This window comes from Lepus europaeus, chromosome 6, assembly GCF_033115175.1.
Source record: "Lepus europaeus isolate LE1 chromosome 6, mLepTim1.pri, whole genome shotgun sequence".
Classification (NCBI taxonomy): domain Eukaryota; kingdom Metazoa; phylum Chordata; class Mammalia; order Lagomorpha; family Leporidae; genus Lepus; species Lepus europaeus.
Window position 1 is genome coordinate 16656495 of NC_084832.1, and position 18496 is coordinate 16674990.

The 18496-nt window shown below is 38.1% G+C and overlaps 1 protein-coding gene across 4 annotated transcripts in view; it reads left to right on the top strand.

Annotated features, from left to right (window-relative positions):
- Nucleotides 1-18496, top strand: part of UGGT2 (UDP-glucose glycoprotein glucosyltransferase 2) — a 263834-nt gene that overhangs the window by 122614 nt on the left and 122724 nt on the right. For 3 of the 4 annotated variants that reach the window (XM_062194020.1, XM_062194017.1, XM_062194018.1), the window contains exons 16-19: nucleotides 3832-3963; nucleotides 16631-16795; nucleotides 17118-17241; nucleotides 17329-17427. In XM_062194020.1, the coding sequence (XP_062050004.1) occupies nucleotides 3832-3963; nucleotides 16631-16795; nucleotides 17118-17241; nucleotides 17329-17427 (520 nt within the window). The remainder of the gene's footprint in view (nucleotides 1-3831; nucleotides 3964-16630; nucleotides 16796-17117; nucleotides 17242-17328; nucleotides 17428-18496) is intronic. The other variant, XM_062194019.1, reaches the window with a different exon arrangement.

Below are 18496 nucleotides of genomic sequence, written 5' to 3' on the forward strand. Positions count from 1 at the left end.
TTAATAAGTGAGAAAGGACTTCCAACCACTAGTAATTAAATAATTGGCTATCCTATTGCAGTCAAATAAGATTTCATACCTTTTACAAAAATTGTTTGTTAGCTTAAAAACTTGAAGATAAACAAAACTTAAAACTTTTAGAAGTTAAGAATCCAAATTAAGGATTTTCTGGATAAGAATAAAAATACCTAAGTCTAAAGGAAAATATTGGTAAGTTTAGCTGTATTACAGCTGAAAGCCAATATTCAATAAAAGATGTCATAAACAAAGCAAGCATTTGGCACAATAGTTAAAATGCCACTTGGGATTACTTCATCCCCTGTCAGAGTACCTTGGTTCAAGCATTGGCTTTTAATTTAGCTAAGGTACATGCTGGAGAAAGCAGGTGATGGCACAAGTAGTTGGGTCCTTGTTACCCACTTCGGAGGTCTGGATTGAGTTCCTGGATCTGGGCTTTCCTGTGTCCTTTCCCTCTCCCTCTCCCTCCCCTTCCCTTTCTGTCTCTGCCTTTCAAATAAATAAATGTTTTTAAAATTTATTGTCATACACCAGCATCCTATATGTGTGTCACTTGATGTCCTAGCTGCTCCACTTCCAATCCAACTCCCTGCTAATGCCTTGGGAATAATAGCAGAAGATAGCCTGAGAGTTTGGACCCCTGCCACCCATGTGGGAGACTCCTATGAAGGCCTTGGCCCAGCCCAGCCCTGGCTGTTGCAGCCATCTAGGAGTGAACCAGTGGGTGGAAGATGTGTCTTGTCTGTCTGTCTGTCTGTCTGTCTCTCTCTCTCTAACTCAAATAAATAATTATTTAAAAATTTGATGTCATAATTAGGAGAAATAGGCTCTGAGAAAGAATGCAGTTGCAATTTATGTATCAAAAAATATTTGTCTTCCATGAAATATTTCTTTTTTTTAACTTTTATTTAATGAATATAAATTTCCAGTGTACAGCTTATGGATTACAATGGCTTCCCCCTCCATAACTTCCCTCCCACCCACAACCCTCCCCTCTCCCTCTCCCCTTCCATTCACATCAAGATTCATTTTCAATTCTCTTTATATACAGAAGATCAATTTAGTATAAAGATTTCAACAGTTTGCACCCACATAGAAACACAAAGTGAAACATACTGTTTGAGTACTAGTTAATAGCATTAAATCACAATGGACAGCACATTAAGGACAGAGATCCCACATGAGGAGCAAGTGCACAGTGGCTCCTGTTGTTGACCCAACAAATTGACACTCTAGTTTATGGCGCCAGCAACCACCCTAGGCTCTCGTCATGAGTTGCCAAGGCTATGGAAGCCTTCCAAGTTTGCCGACTCTGATCATATTTAGATAAGGTCATAAAAGACAGGGTGAGGATAGTAACCAGTGATCCTAAGAGTGTCATTAACCAGGTCTGAACAATTATACAGAATTAAGTGGGGAAGAGGACCATCAGTACACACAGGTTGGGAGCAGAGCCATTGGTGGTAGAGTGGAGGTTATGATTACAAAGGAATGAGGCCCAAGTGCGCTAGACAGGGACTAGAACAAAGGACAGAGTCATTATTAGAGGAGCTAAGAAAGGTGCTGTCTAAGCTACAATTAAGTTTTCTGATTGAGCGGCAAATAGAACCTGATAGAAGGGGCTTGATAATGATCTGGTGGGCTTTAGGCCTTGTAAGTTAAGAGGCCCAGACATATCTATCTCTTCACATGGGGTACATCCTAAGGGAGGTGTGAACCTCCTAGGGGAAGGCACTCTGTTGACTTTCATTACTTAGCTGGTCTGGGAGGAGAGCTGGCCAGGTAAAGGAAGGTTGCATCTCTAACAAGAAATTCACAGTTCTGCCTGCAATGTTGCTGACCCTACTTGGCCATCCCCCTAGCTGCAGTGGTCACTTTGGAAGTTGGGCTGAGTGAAGGGCTTTTCAGCTTAGAGCCAATAAGATCTGTGGCTCTGACCTGGGCACATGAAATATTTCTGTAAATCAAAAAGAGAAACCCTAACAACCCAAGAGAGTACAATGTGTGAAAATCTTTTTAAATAGAAGAGGATGCATTAATGGTAAATAAAAAGGTACTACAATTATTGGTGATAAATAAGCATTTATTATAAGTAATGGTAAATAAAAAGATCATTTTCTTAGAAATAAAAAGATCATTTTCTTAGAAATTAGAAAGGAGAACATGAGTACTGTTACCAGGTAATTTGCCAATAATTTAAAAAGCTGCCAATATTGTACATTAATGAGAATATAACGCAATAGAATGTATTTATATTCTGCCTATAGGAATATAAGTTGACAAGTCTATATTGAAAATCTGATAGTACATCAAAACTTGAAATTGTTTGCCTATTCCCTACAGACCCTAAAAGAAACTTTTATACTTGTATCTTAGGAAATTGTTCTTAGCAGACTATCCAGCAAACAACTAGAAATAACCCAGTATCTATCAGTAGCAAAACCGATAAGTAAAATTTGGCATATTCACATTATAGAATATCTTATAGGAGCACATGGATGTATTAGAAAATAGAGTCATAGAAAGACTAATATCACATACTTTTTAAAGCTCAAAAGCAAATGACTAAGCACAGTGCATGATAATATATCCATATAAAATTGTAACTCAAAATATAAGAATGTTAAATGCAAATTCAATATAATGCTATGTATCAGGGCATAAAAAACAAGGTTGGGATAGAAGTTGTATTTCACAGTATTGATAATACTCCTTATCTGGTTTGTTTATAGGAATTGTTCATTTTATTTTGATTTGTAACACATGTTGCATATGTTCTTCTTTGTTTACCAAGTTATGTAATCATTTTTAACATATATATGAGAAAATTGAATTATTAAATGTTTGATTACATGCAACACATTCTGGCTACTTTATTTTTTTGGTGTATCTAGCATTTAATTTTTTTAAATCTCATTTTCATGATCTTCATAATTTTAGAAGATTAAATTTTTCATTTCTGAATTATTAATATCATAGTATGTTGTATTTTAATATGAGATGAAAACTTGTCCTCAAATTGAGGTGCACATAAAACTAAGCTCTCCTGTCTTATTGTATACCTATGCCACTTAAATACAATACAAAGTTTACCATGGTACAGTTAGAGCAAGGAATATTCCTTATAAAGAATGTAATATGAAGATTCTATCACTAATAAAATGAGGATTGCCTCTGACAAAAATTATTTTAAGGAATATTTGTAGTTGATCTATCAAAATGCCACCTAATAGCATTTGTACTTATTAGTCATTTCCTTTTTCTGATCAGAGATACCTTCTTTCTTATTCCCCATGCTAGGAACCATGCCTGAGTCACGGTAGAGGGTCTGTAGCAACTGATTAAATGGAAAAATTGGAAAAAAAATAAAAGAGTAATAGATTATATTCTGCAAATATACTTAGAAAATCTGAGAGTAGGGGAATAGAGGGGGTACAGATAAATCCTAGCCAAGAGCAATCAGAAATGAAAATAAAGCACTTGTGAAATAATCCATCTAAAGTATTTTACATATACTTTTTTAAGGATAGTTAACCATAATTTTGTAAAGAATCACTGTGTCTGGTATTATAAAAATAGAATATAACAAATTTGTAATGATATTTTTGAAAACCATAAAATATTCTAAAAGTTTTTATTAGAGATACAGCACACTGTATAATTAAAATGATTAATTTGAGTTGTATCTATATGTATCATGTTTAGAACATACAAAATATAAAATGTTCACTTTGCAAATCTTTTCTACATTCTAATGAAAAGAAAGAAAAGTATTGCCATAAAAATGAAAATTAATTATCTTTGTTTCCATAGATGTACCAAAATGTGAAGAATAGAAATGTACTCACTGTGGATAATGTGAAGAACGTTCTTCAGAATAAATTTCCTCATGCTAATATTTTGGATATTTTGGGAATTTATTCTCAGTATGATAAAGAAAGAAAGGTAAGGTGAGACATTCTGTTCAGTGAAATCAGCCAGGAGAAAAAGACATATGCTGTATAATGTCTCTCAAATGTAAACTATAAAAAAGTAGAAGTCACAGGAACAGAAAGTCAAATATTGGTTACCTATAGCTCACGGTTGTGGTATTGAGATGTTCGGTTGGTCAAAGGGCACAAAATTTTGGTTATACAGGAGGAGTAAATGTTCATCATGGTTACTATAGATAATAGTAGTATATTGTGTACTTTACAGTTACAAAGTATATTTTAACAGGTTTCTCTACAAGGAAAAAATAAGTATTTGAGGTAATATATTTGCTTTTTAGCTTTATTTAGCCATCCAACAATGTATACATACTTCAGATTGTATAATACAATTACATAAAATTTTTACTTGTCAAGTTAGAAAGGGAAAAAAAAAAAGGCCGTTATACAAAGAAATTCTCAAAGAGAATGAGAAATATCACAAAGAAATTCTCAAAGTTTTGATTCCATGATGGTAGAATAGGTAAAAGGTGGACTGCTATAGGCCAGGGGAAAATAGTGCTTTTAAAAAAAGAGGAGCGGCCGGCGCCACAGCTCACTAGGCTAATCCCCCACCTTGTGGCACCGGCACACCGGGTTCTAGTCCCGGTCGGGGTGCCGGATTCTGTCCCGGTTGCCCCTCTTCCAGTCCAGCTCTCTGCTGTGGCCAGGGAGTGCAGTGGAGGATGGCCCAATTCCTTGGCCCTGCACCCCATGGGAGACCAGGAGAAGCACCTGGCTCCTGGCTTGGGATCAGCGCGATGCGCTGGCCGCAGTGCGCCGGCCCCAGCGGCCATTGGAGGGTGAACCAACTGCAAAAGGAAGACCTTTCTCTCTGTTTCTCTCTCTCACTGTCCACTCTGCCTGGCAAAAAAAAAAAAAAAAGAGGAGCAAGTGCATTCTCAGGGGACAGTTGGAGATTCTGTGGAAGGAGGAGAGAGACACTGTGGATCTGTGTGGATGGTGCAGACGTGTAGCAACAAACACAGACACAACATATGATCCCAGCAGCCCAGAGCCACAGAAAGTGCCAACTTTGTAGAAAAAGGTGAGATCAAACTGCTGCGGCCTGTGCCACTGCTGGTATAGCCAGAGGGAGAGCCTGGTGGACTTCATTGTCTTAAAGTCCAGCCTGGAGCTCTGAGGAGAACAGGGTTCCCACTGACAGAATAGTGAAGATGAAGCACATTGCATTTTCCCCATACCCCAGCAATGGCGGCCAGCAGTCAGTTGGGAGAGGGTGGGTGCCATTTGAACATAAGTAGGTTGCTGCTGCAGAAGCACTCAGCACCTGGAAGGTATGATGATATCTTCTCAGAATAGGCACCCACAGAAGCTTGGGTGCATGCACCTGGCAACAGGTTGAGAGAAGTAGCCATTCCAACATCAGTATCATGTGCAGACTCTTTTTTTTTTTTTTAAATTTTAATTTTTTTTTTTTTGACAGGCAGAGTGGACAGTGAGAGAGAGAGAGAGAGACAGAGAGAAAGGTCTTCCTTTGCCGTTGGTTCACCCTCCAATGGCCGCCGCGGTAGCGCGCTGCAGCCGGCGCACCGCGCTGTTCCGATGGCAGGAGCCAGGTGCTTCTCCTGGTCTCCCATGGGGTGCAGAGCCCAATCACTTGGGCCATCCTCCACTGCACTCCCTGGCCACAGCAGAGAGCTGGCCTGGAAGAGGGGCAACCGGGACAGAATCAGTGCCCCGACCGGGACTAGAACCCGGTGTGCCGGCGCCGCAAGGCAGAGGATTAGCCTGTTGAGCCACGGCGCCGGCCATGTGCAGACTCTTGTAGGCACCGGGCAATCGGCAGGGAGAATGCATGATTGAGATATGAGTAGGGCTGTGGCCAGCAGCTATTGTGCACACATGTGATCCAGGGATTTTACCAGTATGAAAAATCTACATTCTCCACTGACATTGAGTCTGGGAGGATTGATAAGGGGCTGGGCACCCATGTAGGACTGAAGTGCCCTCAGCATCTTAACGTATCACAGGCTCTGGGGCTCAGCCCGCCTAGTCAGAGAACCCACAGGAATCTGGCTTTCGAAACATCTCTGCCTTTCTGTGAATGGGACAGGCTAGCAGGATGGAGTGAATTCTCTGTATCCTGTGACTATGAGAGCCCTGTGTGCTGAGACTGTGGGAACTATATGACTGCATGAGAGGGCACAAGATGTAACTGGGTCTCTGGGCAACCATTGTGTGTGGTTTCACATGATCAGAAACCTAATTGCTTGGGGTGTCATTGCATTGGGATCCGTGCTCGAGCTGCTGAGGACTGTAGTGTTCAGTTCATGCAGAAACATGGGTGAATATTACACACACTGAAGGCTAACACCCAGACATTGATCACCTTGGAAGAGAGGATGTGAGCATGTGATTACACTAACAGAGGTGACTATATCGACCCTCAATATTAACAAGAGGAAATTTACCATACCCAACTTGTGTATGACCCTGATATTTGCCCTACGCTAGAGCACTAACCAGAGCTCCCTGGCTACACCAGCACACGCCTCTGGATATTCACTAAATGATCCCACATTCCTCTGAGCGACAGAGTCATAGTTCAAAGTTAAAAGCCATCAAAGGAGGGGCAGTGCTATGTATGGCATGGAGGGTGAAGCCACCACCTGCAGCGCCGGCATTCCAAATGGGCACAAGTTTGAGTCCCAGGTGCTCCACTTCTTTTTTTTTTTTTTGACAGGCAGAGTGGACAGTGAGAGAGAGACAGAGAGAAAGGTCTTCCTTTTGCCGTTGGTTCACCCTCCAATGGCCGCCGCGGTAGGCGCGCTGTGGCCGGCGCACCGCACCAATCCGATGGCAGGAGCCAGGTGCTTCTCCTGGTCTCCCATGGGGTGCAGGGCCCAAGGACTTGAGCCATCCTCCACTGCACTCCCTGGCCACGGCAGAGAGCTGGCCTGGAAGAGGGGCAACCGGGACAGGATCGGTGCCCTGACCGGGACTAGAACCCGGTGTGCCGGCGCCACAAGGCGGAGGATTAGCCTAGTGAGCCGTGGCGCTGGCCGAGAGGTGCTCCACTTCTGATCCAGCTCTCTGGTACGTCCTGGGAAAGCAGAAGATGGCCAAAGTCCTTGAGCCCCTGTACCTACATGGGAGACGCTGAAGAAGCTCCTGGTTCTTGACTCCTGGCTTTGTATCACCCCAGCTCTGGCCATTGCAGCCATTTGGAGAGTGATTCAGCAAGTGGAAGATCTCTCTCTCTTTCTCTCCATATATGTGTGTGTGTGTGTGTGTGTCTCATCCTCTACCTCTCTATATCCCTGCCTTTCAAATAACAAATAAATAAATCTTTTTTTTAAAAAAAGCCATCATATGGCCCAAGTCCTTGGGTCCTGCACCTCGTGGGAGACCAGGAGAAGCACCTGGCTCCTGCCTTCGGATCAGCATGGTACACCGGCCGCAGTGCGCCAGCCACAGCGGACATTGGAGGGTGAACCAACGGTAAAGGAAGACCTTTCTCTCTGTCTCTCTCTCTCTCACTGTCCACTCTACCTGTCAAAAAAAAAAAAAAAAGCCATCATAGGAAAAAGCCAACAAGTATCTCCACATAGGCCTAAAAATAAATGCAAAAATTCAAGAAACTTGAATAAGCAAGGCAACATGACACCCCCTAAGGAACACAACAACACTTCAATATTAGAATGTGAAGTTAAAGGGACTGATGAAATGCCTGAAACAGAATTCAAAAGATTGATCATAGGATTACTCGGAAGCAAGGAGAAGCAAATTGACAAATTAAAGGAATCCATATGTGACATGAATGAAAAGTTCTCCCATGAAATTGAGATTTTGAAGATAATTACAATAAAATATTAGAAATGAAGAATTCAGTATGTCAAAAAATAAAAATGGAAAGCCTTAAAAGACTTGGTGAGGCAGAAGAAAGAATATCTAAACTAGAAGACATATCTTTGGCAATTTTTCAGTTAGACCAAAAAAAATAGAAAAATTAAAAACAGTGTTGGAGACTTATGGTGTACTATTAAATGAAGCAACATATGAATCTTAGGAGTTCCTGAAATTGTGGAAAGAAAGAATGGAGTGAAATTACAGAAAACTTCCCTAATATAAGAAAGGGATGTCCAAGTACACAAGGCACATATAACTCCTAATAGATATTCCAGAAAAGATCTTCACTGTGACACATTGTAGTAAAACTTTGAACAATAAAACATAAAGGAAAGATTCTAAAATGTTCACAAGAGAAATGCCAAATTACTTTCAGATCTCCAGTTAGACTCATAGCTGATTTCATATAGAAACACTACATACAGGCTAGGAAAGAATGGAGAGACATAGTATAAGCCTTAAAAGAAAAAAATTGTCAACCCATAATACTGCATCTTGCAAAGCTCTCACTTATGAATGATAGTGAATAAAGACCTTCCATAACAAACAGAAATTGAAAGAATTTGTCACCACTTGTCCAGCCTTACAAAAGTTCACACACAGAAGATTGACATCATTATGAAATATGTGAAACAGAAAATCTCCCAGTAAAAGTGCAAAGAAAATCCAAAGTAAACAATTGAAATATTTATGAAAAAATGTCAGAATCAAGTAATTACTTATCAATAGTGACCTTGAGTGTAAATGGTTTAAACTCTCCAGTTGAAAGATACAGACTGGCTGAATGGATTAAAAAAGAAGAAGAAGAAGAACCATCTATTTGCTACTTACTAGAAACACAATTCACCAAAGAAGATACCTGTTGACTGAAAGTAAAAGGATGGAAGAAGATACTCCATGCTGATGAAAGCAGAAATGAGCAGGAGTAGGCAGCCTAATAGCAGCCAAAATACATTTTAGCACAAAAATTGATTAAAGAGATGCAGAATGGCACTATGTAATGATTAAGGGATCAACAGGAAGATGTGACTATAATAAATGTGTATGCAATCCCAGGGTCCCTGGTTATTTAAAACAGATGTTAATAGATCTAAAGGGAGACATAGATTCAAATACAAAAGTAATGGGGGTACTTCAACACCACACTTTCTTCAATGGACAGATCAACGTGACTGAAAATCAACAAAGAAACAACAGAGCTAATCGACACTATGGATCAAACGGACCTAACCTAGTTACAGAACTTTTCATCCCACAATAGCATAATATACATTCTTCTTAGTGGTGCATGGAACTTTCTCTAGGATAGATCATATGATAGGCCATAAAGCAAGCAAGTCTCAGCAAATTCAAAAACATCAAAATCATACTCTGATCATAATAGAATGAAGCTGGAAATTAACAACTCAAGAATCGCTAGAACATTAACAAACAGAGAGACTAAACAACATGCTCCTGAATGATTAGTGGGTCATAGAATAAATCAAAGAGAAATTTTTCTGGAGTTGAATAAAGGTAACAGTACAACATATCAAAAATTATGGGATACAGCAAAATTAGTGTTAATAGGGAAGTTTATAGCAATTGGTGCCTACATGAAGAAATTGGAAGGTACCAAATAAATAAACTATCAGTACATGTAAGGACCTAGAAAAGCAACAAACCAAACCCCAAGTTATGAGGAAAGAAGTAAAGAAAGAAAATTGAAACAAACAAAAAAAACCAAAATGTCAATGAAATGAAGAGTTGTTTTTTTGAAAAAATAAGCAAAATTGATACACCACTGGCCCTACTAACCATAAAGGGGAAGACCCAAGTCAGTAAAATTAGAGATGAAAAATGAAATGTAACAACAGACACTACAGAAATAAAAAGAATCATCAGAAATTACTATGAAGAGCTGTGTGCCAACAAATCAGGAAACCTAGAAGAAATGCATAGGTTCCTGGACACATACAACCTACCTAAATTGAGCAATGAATAAATAGAAAACCAAAGCAGATCAATAACCAAGACAGAAATTGAATCACTAATACTCTCCCAACAAAGAAAAGCCCAGGACTAGATGGCTTAATTGCTAAATTCTACCAGAGATTGAAAGAAGAAATAATTCCAATTCTCAAGCTCTTCAAAACAATGTAAAGGGAGGGAATCCTCCCAAACTCCTTCTATGAAGCTGGCATCACCTTAATTCCTAAATTAGAAAAAGATAAAAAAGAGAAAGAGAACTGTAGAGCAATATCCCTGGTGAACATAGATGCAAAAATCCTCAACAAAATACTAGCCTGTTGAATCCAACAACACATCAGAACTGGACCAAGTGGGATTATACCTTACACAAAAATCCACTCAAAATGCATCAGGACCTAAATCTACTGCCCAGTGCCATCAGAGTAATAGAGAACCTTGGGGAAACTCTGCAAAACATTGACATAGGCGAAGACTTCTTGGGAAAGACCCCAGAAGCATGAGAAATCAAAGCCAAATTGCCAAATGTGATTACATCAAGCTGAGAAGCTTTTGCATTGCGAAGGAAATCCTCAGCAATGTGAAGAGGCAACCAACAGAATGTGAAAATACATTTGCAAACTATGAAACTGATAGAAGATTAATATCTAGACTCTATAAAGAGTTCAAAAATCTCAACAACAAACAATCCAGTTAAGAAATAGGCAAAGGAGTTGAATAGGAATTCTTCTAAAGAGGAAATTCAAATGGCGAACAGCACATAAAAAAACTGCTCAGGATCACTAGCTGTCAGAGAAATGCAAATCAAAACCACAATGAGTTTTTATCTTACCCAGTTAGAATGGTTGTCATACAGAAATCAACAAACAATAAGTGCTTGTAAGGATGTGGGGAAAAAATTACCCTAATCCACTGTTGATGGGAATGTAAATTGGGCAGCCACTGTGATAAACAGTATGAAGATAACTCAGAAATCAGAATATAGACCTACCATATGACCCAGCCATTCCAATCCTTGGAATTTACCAAAAGGAAATGAAATCAACATAAGAAAGAGTGTTCTGTACCCCGTGTTCATTGCAGCTCATTTCATAGTAGCTAAAATGGACAATCAACCCAGATGTCCATCAACTGATGACTTAATAAAGAAATAATGGTATATGAAATCCTGTCTTTTTGCAACAAAATGAATGTAACTGAAAATCATCATACTTAGTAGTGAAATAAGCCAGTCCAAGAAAGATAAATACCATTTATTTTCCCCGATCTACAGTAACTAATAGAGTACACAAAAGGTAATCTATAGGTTTTGAAATTGACTGTTATAGTGCTTGTCTCAACTGTTGAGGAAAAGTATTTTTTTCTTCATACTGTTGAACTCTCTACTTAGTGTAGGGTTAATATTATGAGTGTAGCATTAACTGTAATAGATCTTTGTAAAAATTAAGAATGGGAATTGGAGATGGAAGAGGAAGAAAGGTAGTGGTGTGAGAGGGAGGGAGGGTACGGTGGGAAGTAATACTGTGTTCCTGAATCTCTGTAGGAAATACATGAAACTTGTATACCTTAAATAAATTTTTTAAAATATAAATTTCCCAAATTGAGGATATGTGTCCTTTTTGGAAGAGGTCCAGCAAGCATGCAAGAAATTGAAAAAAAGAGGGCTGAAAATAGGACTCTCTGAAGAAGTAATGTTTAAGCTGAGTTCTGAAGCCGGAGGATGAGTTGAACAAAGAGAAAACCCTGAAGTGGCAAGAGACTAATACTTCAAAAGCAGAAAAAACAGCTAGAATGTCCTGAGCTGTGAAGGAACTGAAGCAAGCTGATATTTCTATGTGTGTATTGTAAGCAATGTTGTCTTTTTGTTGTAGGGGAAAATTCAGGAGATGAGGCTGGAAAGGGAAAACAGCAGGCTGCAATGCACATCTGTGAACAATAAAGTTATCCCTCAGTATCTGAGGATATTAGATCCAAGATAATCAGTACATAAAAAAAAAATCCTTGAATACTTGATTTCTTTACATAAAATTATTTAATATATGATTTGTGTACATCTTCCCATATACTCTAGATGATAATCTCTAGCTTACTTATAATACCTAGTACAGTGTAAGTACTACATAAATAGTTGTTCAACTACATTTTTTTTTGACAGGCAGAGTTAGACAATGAGAGAGAAAGAAAGGTCTTCCTTGCGTTGGTTCACTCCCCAAATGGCTGCTACGGCCGGCGTGCTGCACCGATCCGAAGCCAGGAGCCAGGTGCTTCCTCCTGGTCTCCCATGCAGGTCAGGGCCCAAGCACTTGGGCCATCCTCCACTGCCTTCCTGGGCTACAGCAGAGAGCTGGACTGGAAGAGGAGCAACTGGGACAGAACTGGCGCCCCAACCGGGACTAGAATCTGGGGTGCCGGCGCCACAGGTGGAGGATTAGCCTAGTGAGCCATGGCGCCGGCCATCAACTACATTCTTTTGTGAATAATGACAAGGAAAGAATTCTGTGCATGTTCAATACACATGTGATTTCTTTTCAAGCCAACTCAATCCTAAATTGCTTGAATCTGCAGATACCAAACCTGCAGGTGCAGAGCCTAACTATTTAATGTAAACTCGGAACCATAGAAGACTAGGAGAGTGGGAAACCTGAAAAGTATTTAAGAAATTAAGTGACAGTGACATGCCACTTGAAAGAGCGTTTTCCCTTACTGAGAATGAATTGTTGAATGGTAATAGTATTGTGGTGATATGGAGTAGAAAACACATGAGGCATTTGAGGTAAGCTGGTAGGCTTTTGGACATAGAGACAGAGGAAAATGGACATAGGAATTCTTTAGGGAATACCATCAGCATTTACTGCTGGATTGCATAGTGTAAAGAGGAAATTTTAAAAAGTTTCATGGATGACTCCCAATGTTTAGCTGAACAAGTAACTGGAGAATTTGTGATGTTGTTGCTGAAATGGAAAGGAGGGGAGGAGTTGAGAGAAAATAGTTAAGTTTTTCACATATAGGATTTGTGATGCCTGTGAAACTTCCAAAGGCGATGTGAAATAAGCGATTGAGTATAAGTTGTCAATAGCTCAGAGAAATGTGGGCTAAAGTTAGTACAAAATGCAGTGTCATTGGCTCATTGTGGCAATTAAAAACTTGGGATTGGAAAGTGTACTTAATTGGAAATTAGAGAGTAAGAGGAGAAAAGAGGCTGTACTTCTGACTGGGAAGTCTTTCTTGAAGTTCAAACCTGTGTATTCAATTTCTGCTGATGGCCCATAAAACTCTCACATAAAAAAATATCTAAAACTTAGTACATTGTCTTTCTTGTTACCACATATCTTATTTTCTACTTTATGTCCTATCCTAGAGATTAGGTAACATCATTGTTCACCCAGATCAACTGTGCTGGAAGCCTGATAGTCATCCTAAACTATTACTTTTCCCTCACATTCTGCCAAACACTAATTCATAAACTTCTAATATTGTTACATATTACTAAGATGCTAACTTGATATTAATATATATTAAATAATTCAGAAGCTGCTTCATTCTCTCTGCCCATTGCCACTGAGTTTTTCTAGCTCTTGGTTTTTCTTTTCCATACTACTGCAGTAATCCCAATTGAAAATGTATGGTGTATGCTCTTCCTTTACATTGTTGCCATAGTATTCTTTTTGAAATAAGGAAATATTTGACCATGTGACCATTTTTTAAAGATTTCTTTGAAACGCAGAGATACAGAGAAAGGAAAGAGAGAGAGAGAGAAAATATCTTCCATTCACTGGTTCACTCCCCAAACGGCCTCAAGGGCCCAAGACTGGGCCAGGCCAAAGCCAGGAGCTAGGAGCTTCTTTTGGGCCTCCCATGAAGTTGGAGGGGCCCAAGACCTTGAACCATCTTGTGCTGTGTTTCCAGGCACATTAGTAGGGAACTGGATTGGAAGTGGAGTAACCAAGTCTTGAACTGGCACCCATATGGGATGCCGGCATTGTAGGTGGAGACTTAACCTGCTATGCTAAAATGGTGGCCCCAGCCATATTATTTTTCATGAACCCTGTTCCTGAATAAAATTGATTATGACTTCCTTAGTACCTCTAGATGTTGTATCATACTTAGTTTAACATATCTCTCCCTCTATTAAAGTTTATTTACGATAGAATTTGTATTTTATTTTTATGCATGTGTAAGCCTAATACATAATAGATTACTAATAAATGCCAAGATGCTGTAGTATAATGGTTAGGATTTCAGACTCTTGGTGGGACAGATATGAGTATAAATATTGGTTCCACAAAATAGTAACTAAATGACACTGGAAGTGATTTAACTCAGTTCCATCATCTGTGAAATGTATGTGATAGCGATATACATTGAGTGTTCCTAATACAAAAACACAAAATATGGAGTGCTCCAAAATCTGAAACCTTTTTAAATGTAAACCACTCCTTAGTCCTTCACCAAGTTACTATACTCTTCTTCTCACTCATGAGTCAGAGGGATCTCAATTTTTTTTGTTTGTTTCTTTGGTTTTTCTTATTAAATTTGAGAGAGAACTCCCATCTACTGGTTAATTCCCCAAACAACTGCAACAGCCTGAGCTCGGCCCGCCTGATTCTGGGAACTCCATCTGGATCTCCCATGTAAGTGGCAGGAACCCAACTATTTGAACCATCCCTACTTCCTTCCACAGTGCATATTAGTAGGAAGCTGGAGTCAGAAGCCAGAACTGGGAGTATAGAACACAGGCACTCTAATAGGAGGTGCAGGTGTCCTAAATGGCAGCTTAACTTATGTGCTAAACACTTGGCTGTGAAACTTCTTGAGTATCAAAGTGACTTAAAAAATTTTAGATTTTTTTCCCAGAAACCATTTATTTAAGGAATACAAACTTCATGCGTTACGTAAGTACAACTTTAGGGACATGGTGATTCTTCCCACCATACTTCCCACACACTCACCCCTCTTCCTCCTCCCTCTCCTATTCTCATTTTTTTTTAACCAAGATCTATTTCCAATTAATGTTATACACATATGATTATACTAAGTAAAGAGTTCTACAAATAGTATTAAACTGTTCCTCAACAGTCTAGACAAAGGCTATTCAAAGTCATTGCATCTCAAATTGTCAGTTTTACTTCTGTAGATTATCTTTTAGGTGCTCTATTAGTTCTCACAGAACAGAGAGAACATATGGTATTTGTCCTTTTGGGACTGGCTCATTTCACTAAGTATGCTGTTTTCCAGTTTCATCCTTTTTGTTGCAAATTACAGGATTTTTTTTTTTTTACTGCTGTGTAGTACTCCCTACTGTGCATAGTTTCTTTATCCAGTCTTCAGTTGATAGACATATGGGTTGATTCCATATCTTATCTATTGTAAACTGGATTTTTAGTTTTCATATAAGGGATGCTCATAGGATATTTGAAAATTTGAAAAACTCTGAAATCTGAAACATGTGGTCTTGAGTGTTTCAGATAAAGGGTATTCAACATGTGCTAAGCTTCCTACAGTATTTGTAAGACTGTAATAATGATCATAACAAGTAATTATATATTTAGTATTGAATGTCAGGTGAATGTTTTAGATACTCATCACTTTTAAAATATAAATTTGAGTACCTTCTTTACCTGGCATGTACATAAAAAGTTCTGACTCTGTATCTAACAGCTCTGTTTCACATACCAAACCCCATAAACAGCATATTTCCTTACCAAAAGTATGCAATATTCTAACTTCCCTTGCAATCATTGTTATACTTTGATTTGATTTGGAATGTCTCCCTCTATTTTTCTTCTTAAATTTTTATTCATGTTGTAAGGCTTTTACTGTTCACTCTCTAATCTCTTGCTATTCATTATCAAACTTGTTTAAATACTTCTTTCCTGGGCATGTGTGGAACTTTGTACATGCATCTGCTTCACTTGTATGCATGTGCATCACTCAGAGAAGACTTTCATTTCTGTATTCACAGAGTCTAGCCTAATGCTGGGGCCATGATTCAATAAATATTTATTGAATAAATGTATTCAGGTGTAAGTAAGTCCCTGATGCAGATAAATATTTTTAAGTAAATGTCATACTTTGTATCAAGAATCAGTGAGCTTACTCCCTGCATTTGTTTTGTTTTATTTTATTTTATTTTTATTGTATTTATTTTTATGTCGGAGTTACACAGAGGCAGAGAGAGAGAGAGAGAGAGAGAGAGAGAGAGAGAGAGAGATCGGTCTTCATCTGCTGCTTCACTTCCCAGTTGGCTGCAACTGGAAGAGCTACGCTGATCCGAAGCCAGGATCAGGAGCTACCTCCATGTGCCCCAAGTGGATGCAGGGACCCAAGGACTTGGGCCATCCTCTATTGTTTTCCCAGAGAGCTGGATCAGAAGTGGAGCAGCTGGGATATGAGCCAGCCTCCATATGGGATGCGAGTAACCAGGCAGCAGTTTTACCTGCTGTGTCACAGCACTGGCCCCATGTTTTATAAATGAAGTATCTTTTGGCACGATCATGGTCATTCATTCATGTGTTTTCTGTGACTGCTTTTGCACTATCATGTCATGCTTGAATCATAGTGAGAATAGATGGCTTACTTACAAGGCTTAAACTTTCACTAACTTGCTTTTTGTGAAAAAAGTTTCCTGATTCCTCTATGTAGGTGAATTACTTTAATGTTTGGAAAGGACAGGTGAAATCAGCAAAATTGACCCTTTTCTATAGCATATAAAAATGCAGTGATATCCTTTTCCTTTTCTTATACATTCCTTTTTCAAGCATCTGTATTTTGTTAACACTCTAATGTTTTTTACGTAACTATAGGCAGGAGCAAGCTTTTACAAGATTACTGGTCTGGGCCCTTTACCTCAAGCTCTTTATAATGGTGAACCCTTGAACAAAGAAGAGATGAATAGAAAAGAACTAGGAATGGCTATTAGTGACAAAATGATGGATACATCTGTAGATTTACAAAGAGATGTTATTATGGTAAGCATTTTTGAGAAAATACATGATAAATGATATTTATGAATTATACTTAAAATTTATTTTAATGGCAAAGTTAATTTTATAAAAATTTCCATCCTAATCATTTATGATTTTAAATGTAATATAAACATCCGTAATTGCAACAAAAAAGCTTAAATAGAAAAAATTTTAACTTTTATAAGGAAACTTACTGCAGTAATCCTAAATTGCATATTACTTATTGATTTGTTTCAGGTTGTGAAATCTTTAAATACATTAGCATAATTTAGAAAGATGTATATAAACTCCCTATATTTTCTAAATAATGTTTTTCCTATCTTAGGGCACATTAAATGATAGAATGAATGCAATTGATTTCTTAATGGATAAGAATAATGTTGTACCCCGTATAAATTCTTTGATTTTGAGTACCAAACCGCAGTACCTTAATTTAATACCATCATCAGGTAAAATAATGCTCCATATGCTATTCTACAAATGTTTAAGTTGTGAATGTTTTTTCATTATTTAATATTAAATATGAAATTTTTCAGTAACTGCTGATATTGAAGATTTCTCTACTTTTTCTTTCTTGGATTCACATGATAAGAGTGCTGTAATTGCAAAGAACATGTATTATTTAACCCAAGAAGGTAATAAATATATTTGTTTTCCTAAATTTATTCCTAAAGTAATAAGAACTTAAAGTGTAACCTTAAAGTGCTTACATAATAAATTTTATTATATTGCCATCTTTGAAGACCTGGATTTCAATTTGTTTGTAATTTGTTAGGATTTAAGGATTTAGCTGAAAAAATGATGCCTCCTATCATAACTAATTATATATACTGGAGTTCATAGTTGCTTTTTGCCTTTTGAAAAAATAAGCTCTTATCATTTTCACCATTTTAAGAATAAATAAAACTTTTGTTTAAGTTAGGAGGCGGAGAGAGACAGAATGCTCCCACCTGCTAGTTCACTCCCCAGATGCCCACAGCAGCTGAGGCTAAAAGCCATAAATGCAGTCCAGGTCTCCCACATGGGTAGCAGGAACCATGGATTGAGTCATCACAATTGCCTTCTGGGGTCTACATGGACAGGAAACTGGAATCAGCTGGAGGTTAGAATCAACCCTCCATACTTTAGTGTGGGATGCAAGTGTCTTAACTGTTAGACAAAATACCCACTCCAAACCTTTTCAAAATTATGTCAATGCCATAGTAAATTATAAAAGTGCAATTACTGAGATATATGAGATGCTAACTTTTCTGAATTCTGATTAAGCAGGAATTGGAGATTTTGCCTATATTGGGGGTTTTAACCAGAGGAATGGAATCCAAAACCATAACAAATTGAGAAATGAGGCTTTATCCTAAGCAGAGAAGTCTGCATACAGGTTTATTACAGTACAATGAATTATTCAGATTAATGATAACTAGATAACTAGAATTTGGTTGGTTTTTGTTTTGCTTTGCTTTGTCTAGCCTACTTTACTCTGGAGATAAAAAGGAAAGCCAATAAATAAAACATTGAAAAACGCACATTTGAACTCGGGAAATAAGCAGTAAAATGAGGGTGATCTAAAGATGGAATGAACATGTTGTAAGGGGTAAAACATCAGAATAAGTTATCTTGTAATTAAAGCCATTTGGTTAAATCTCTTGAATTAAAAAATACTAACTAGAACCTTATTTCTTCTTAGTTGCATTTATGTAAATGTGT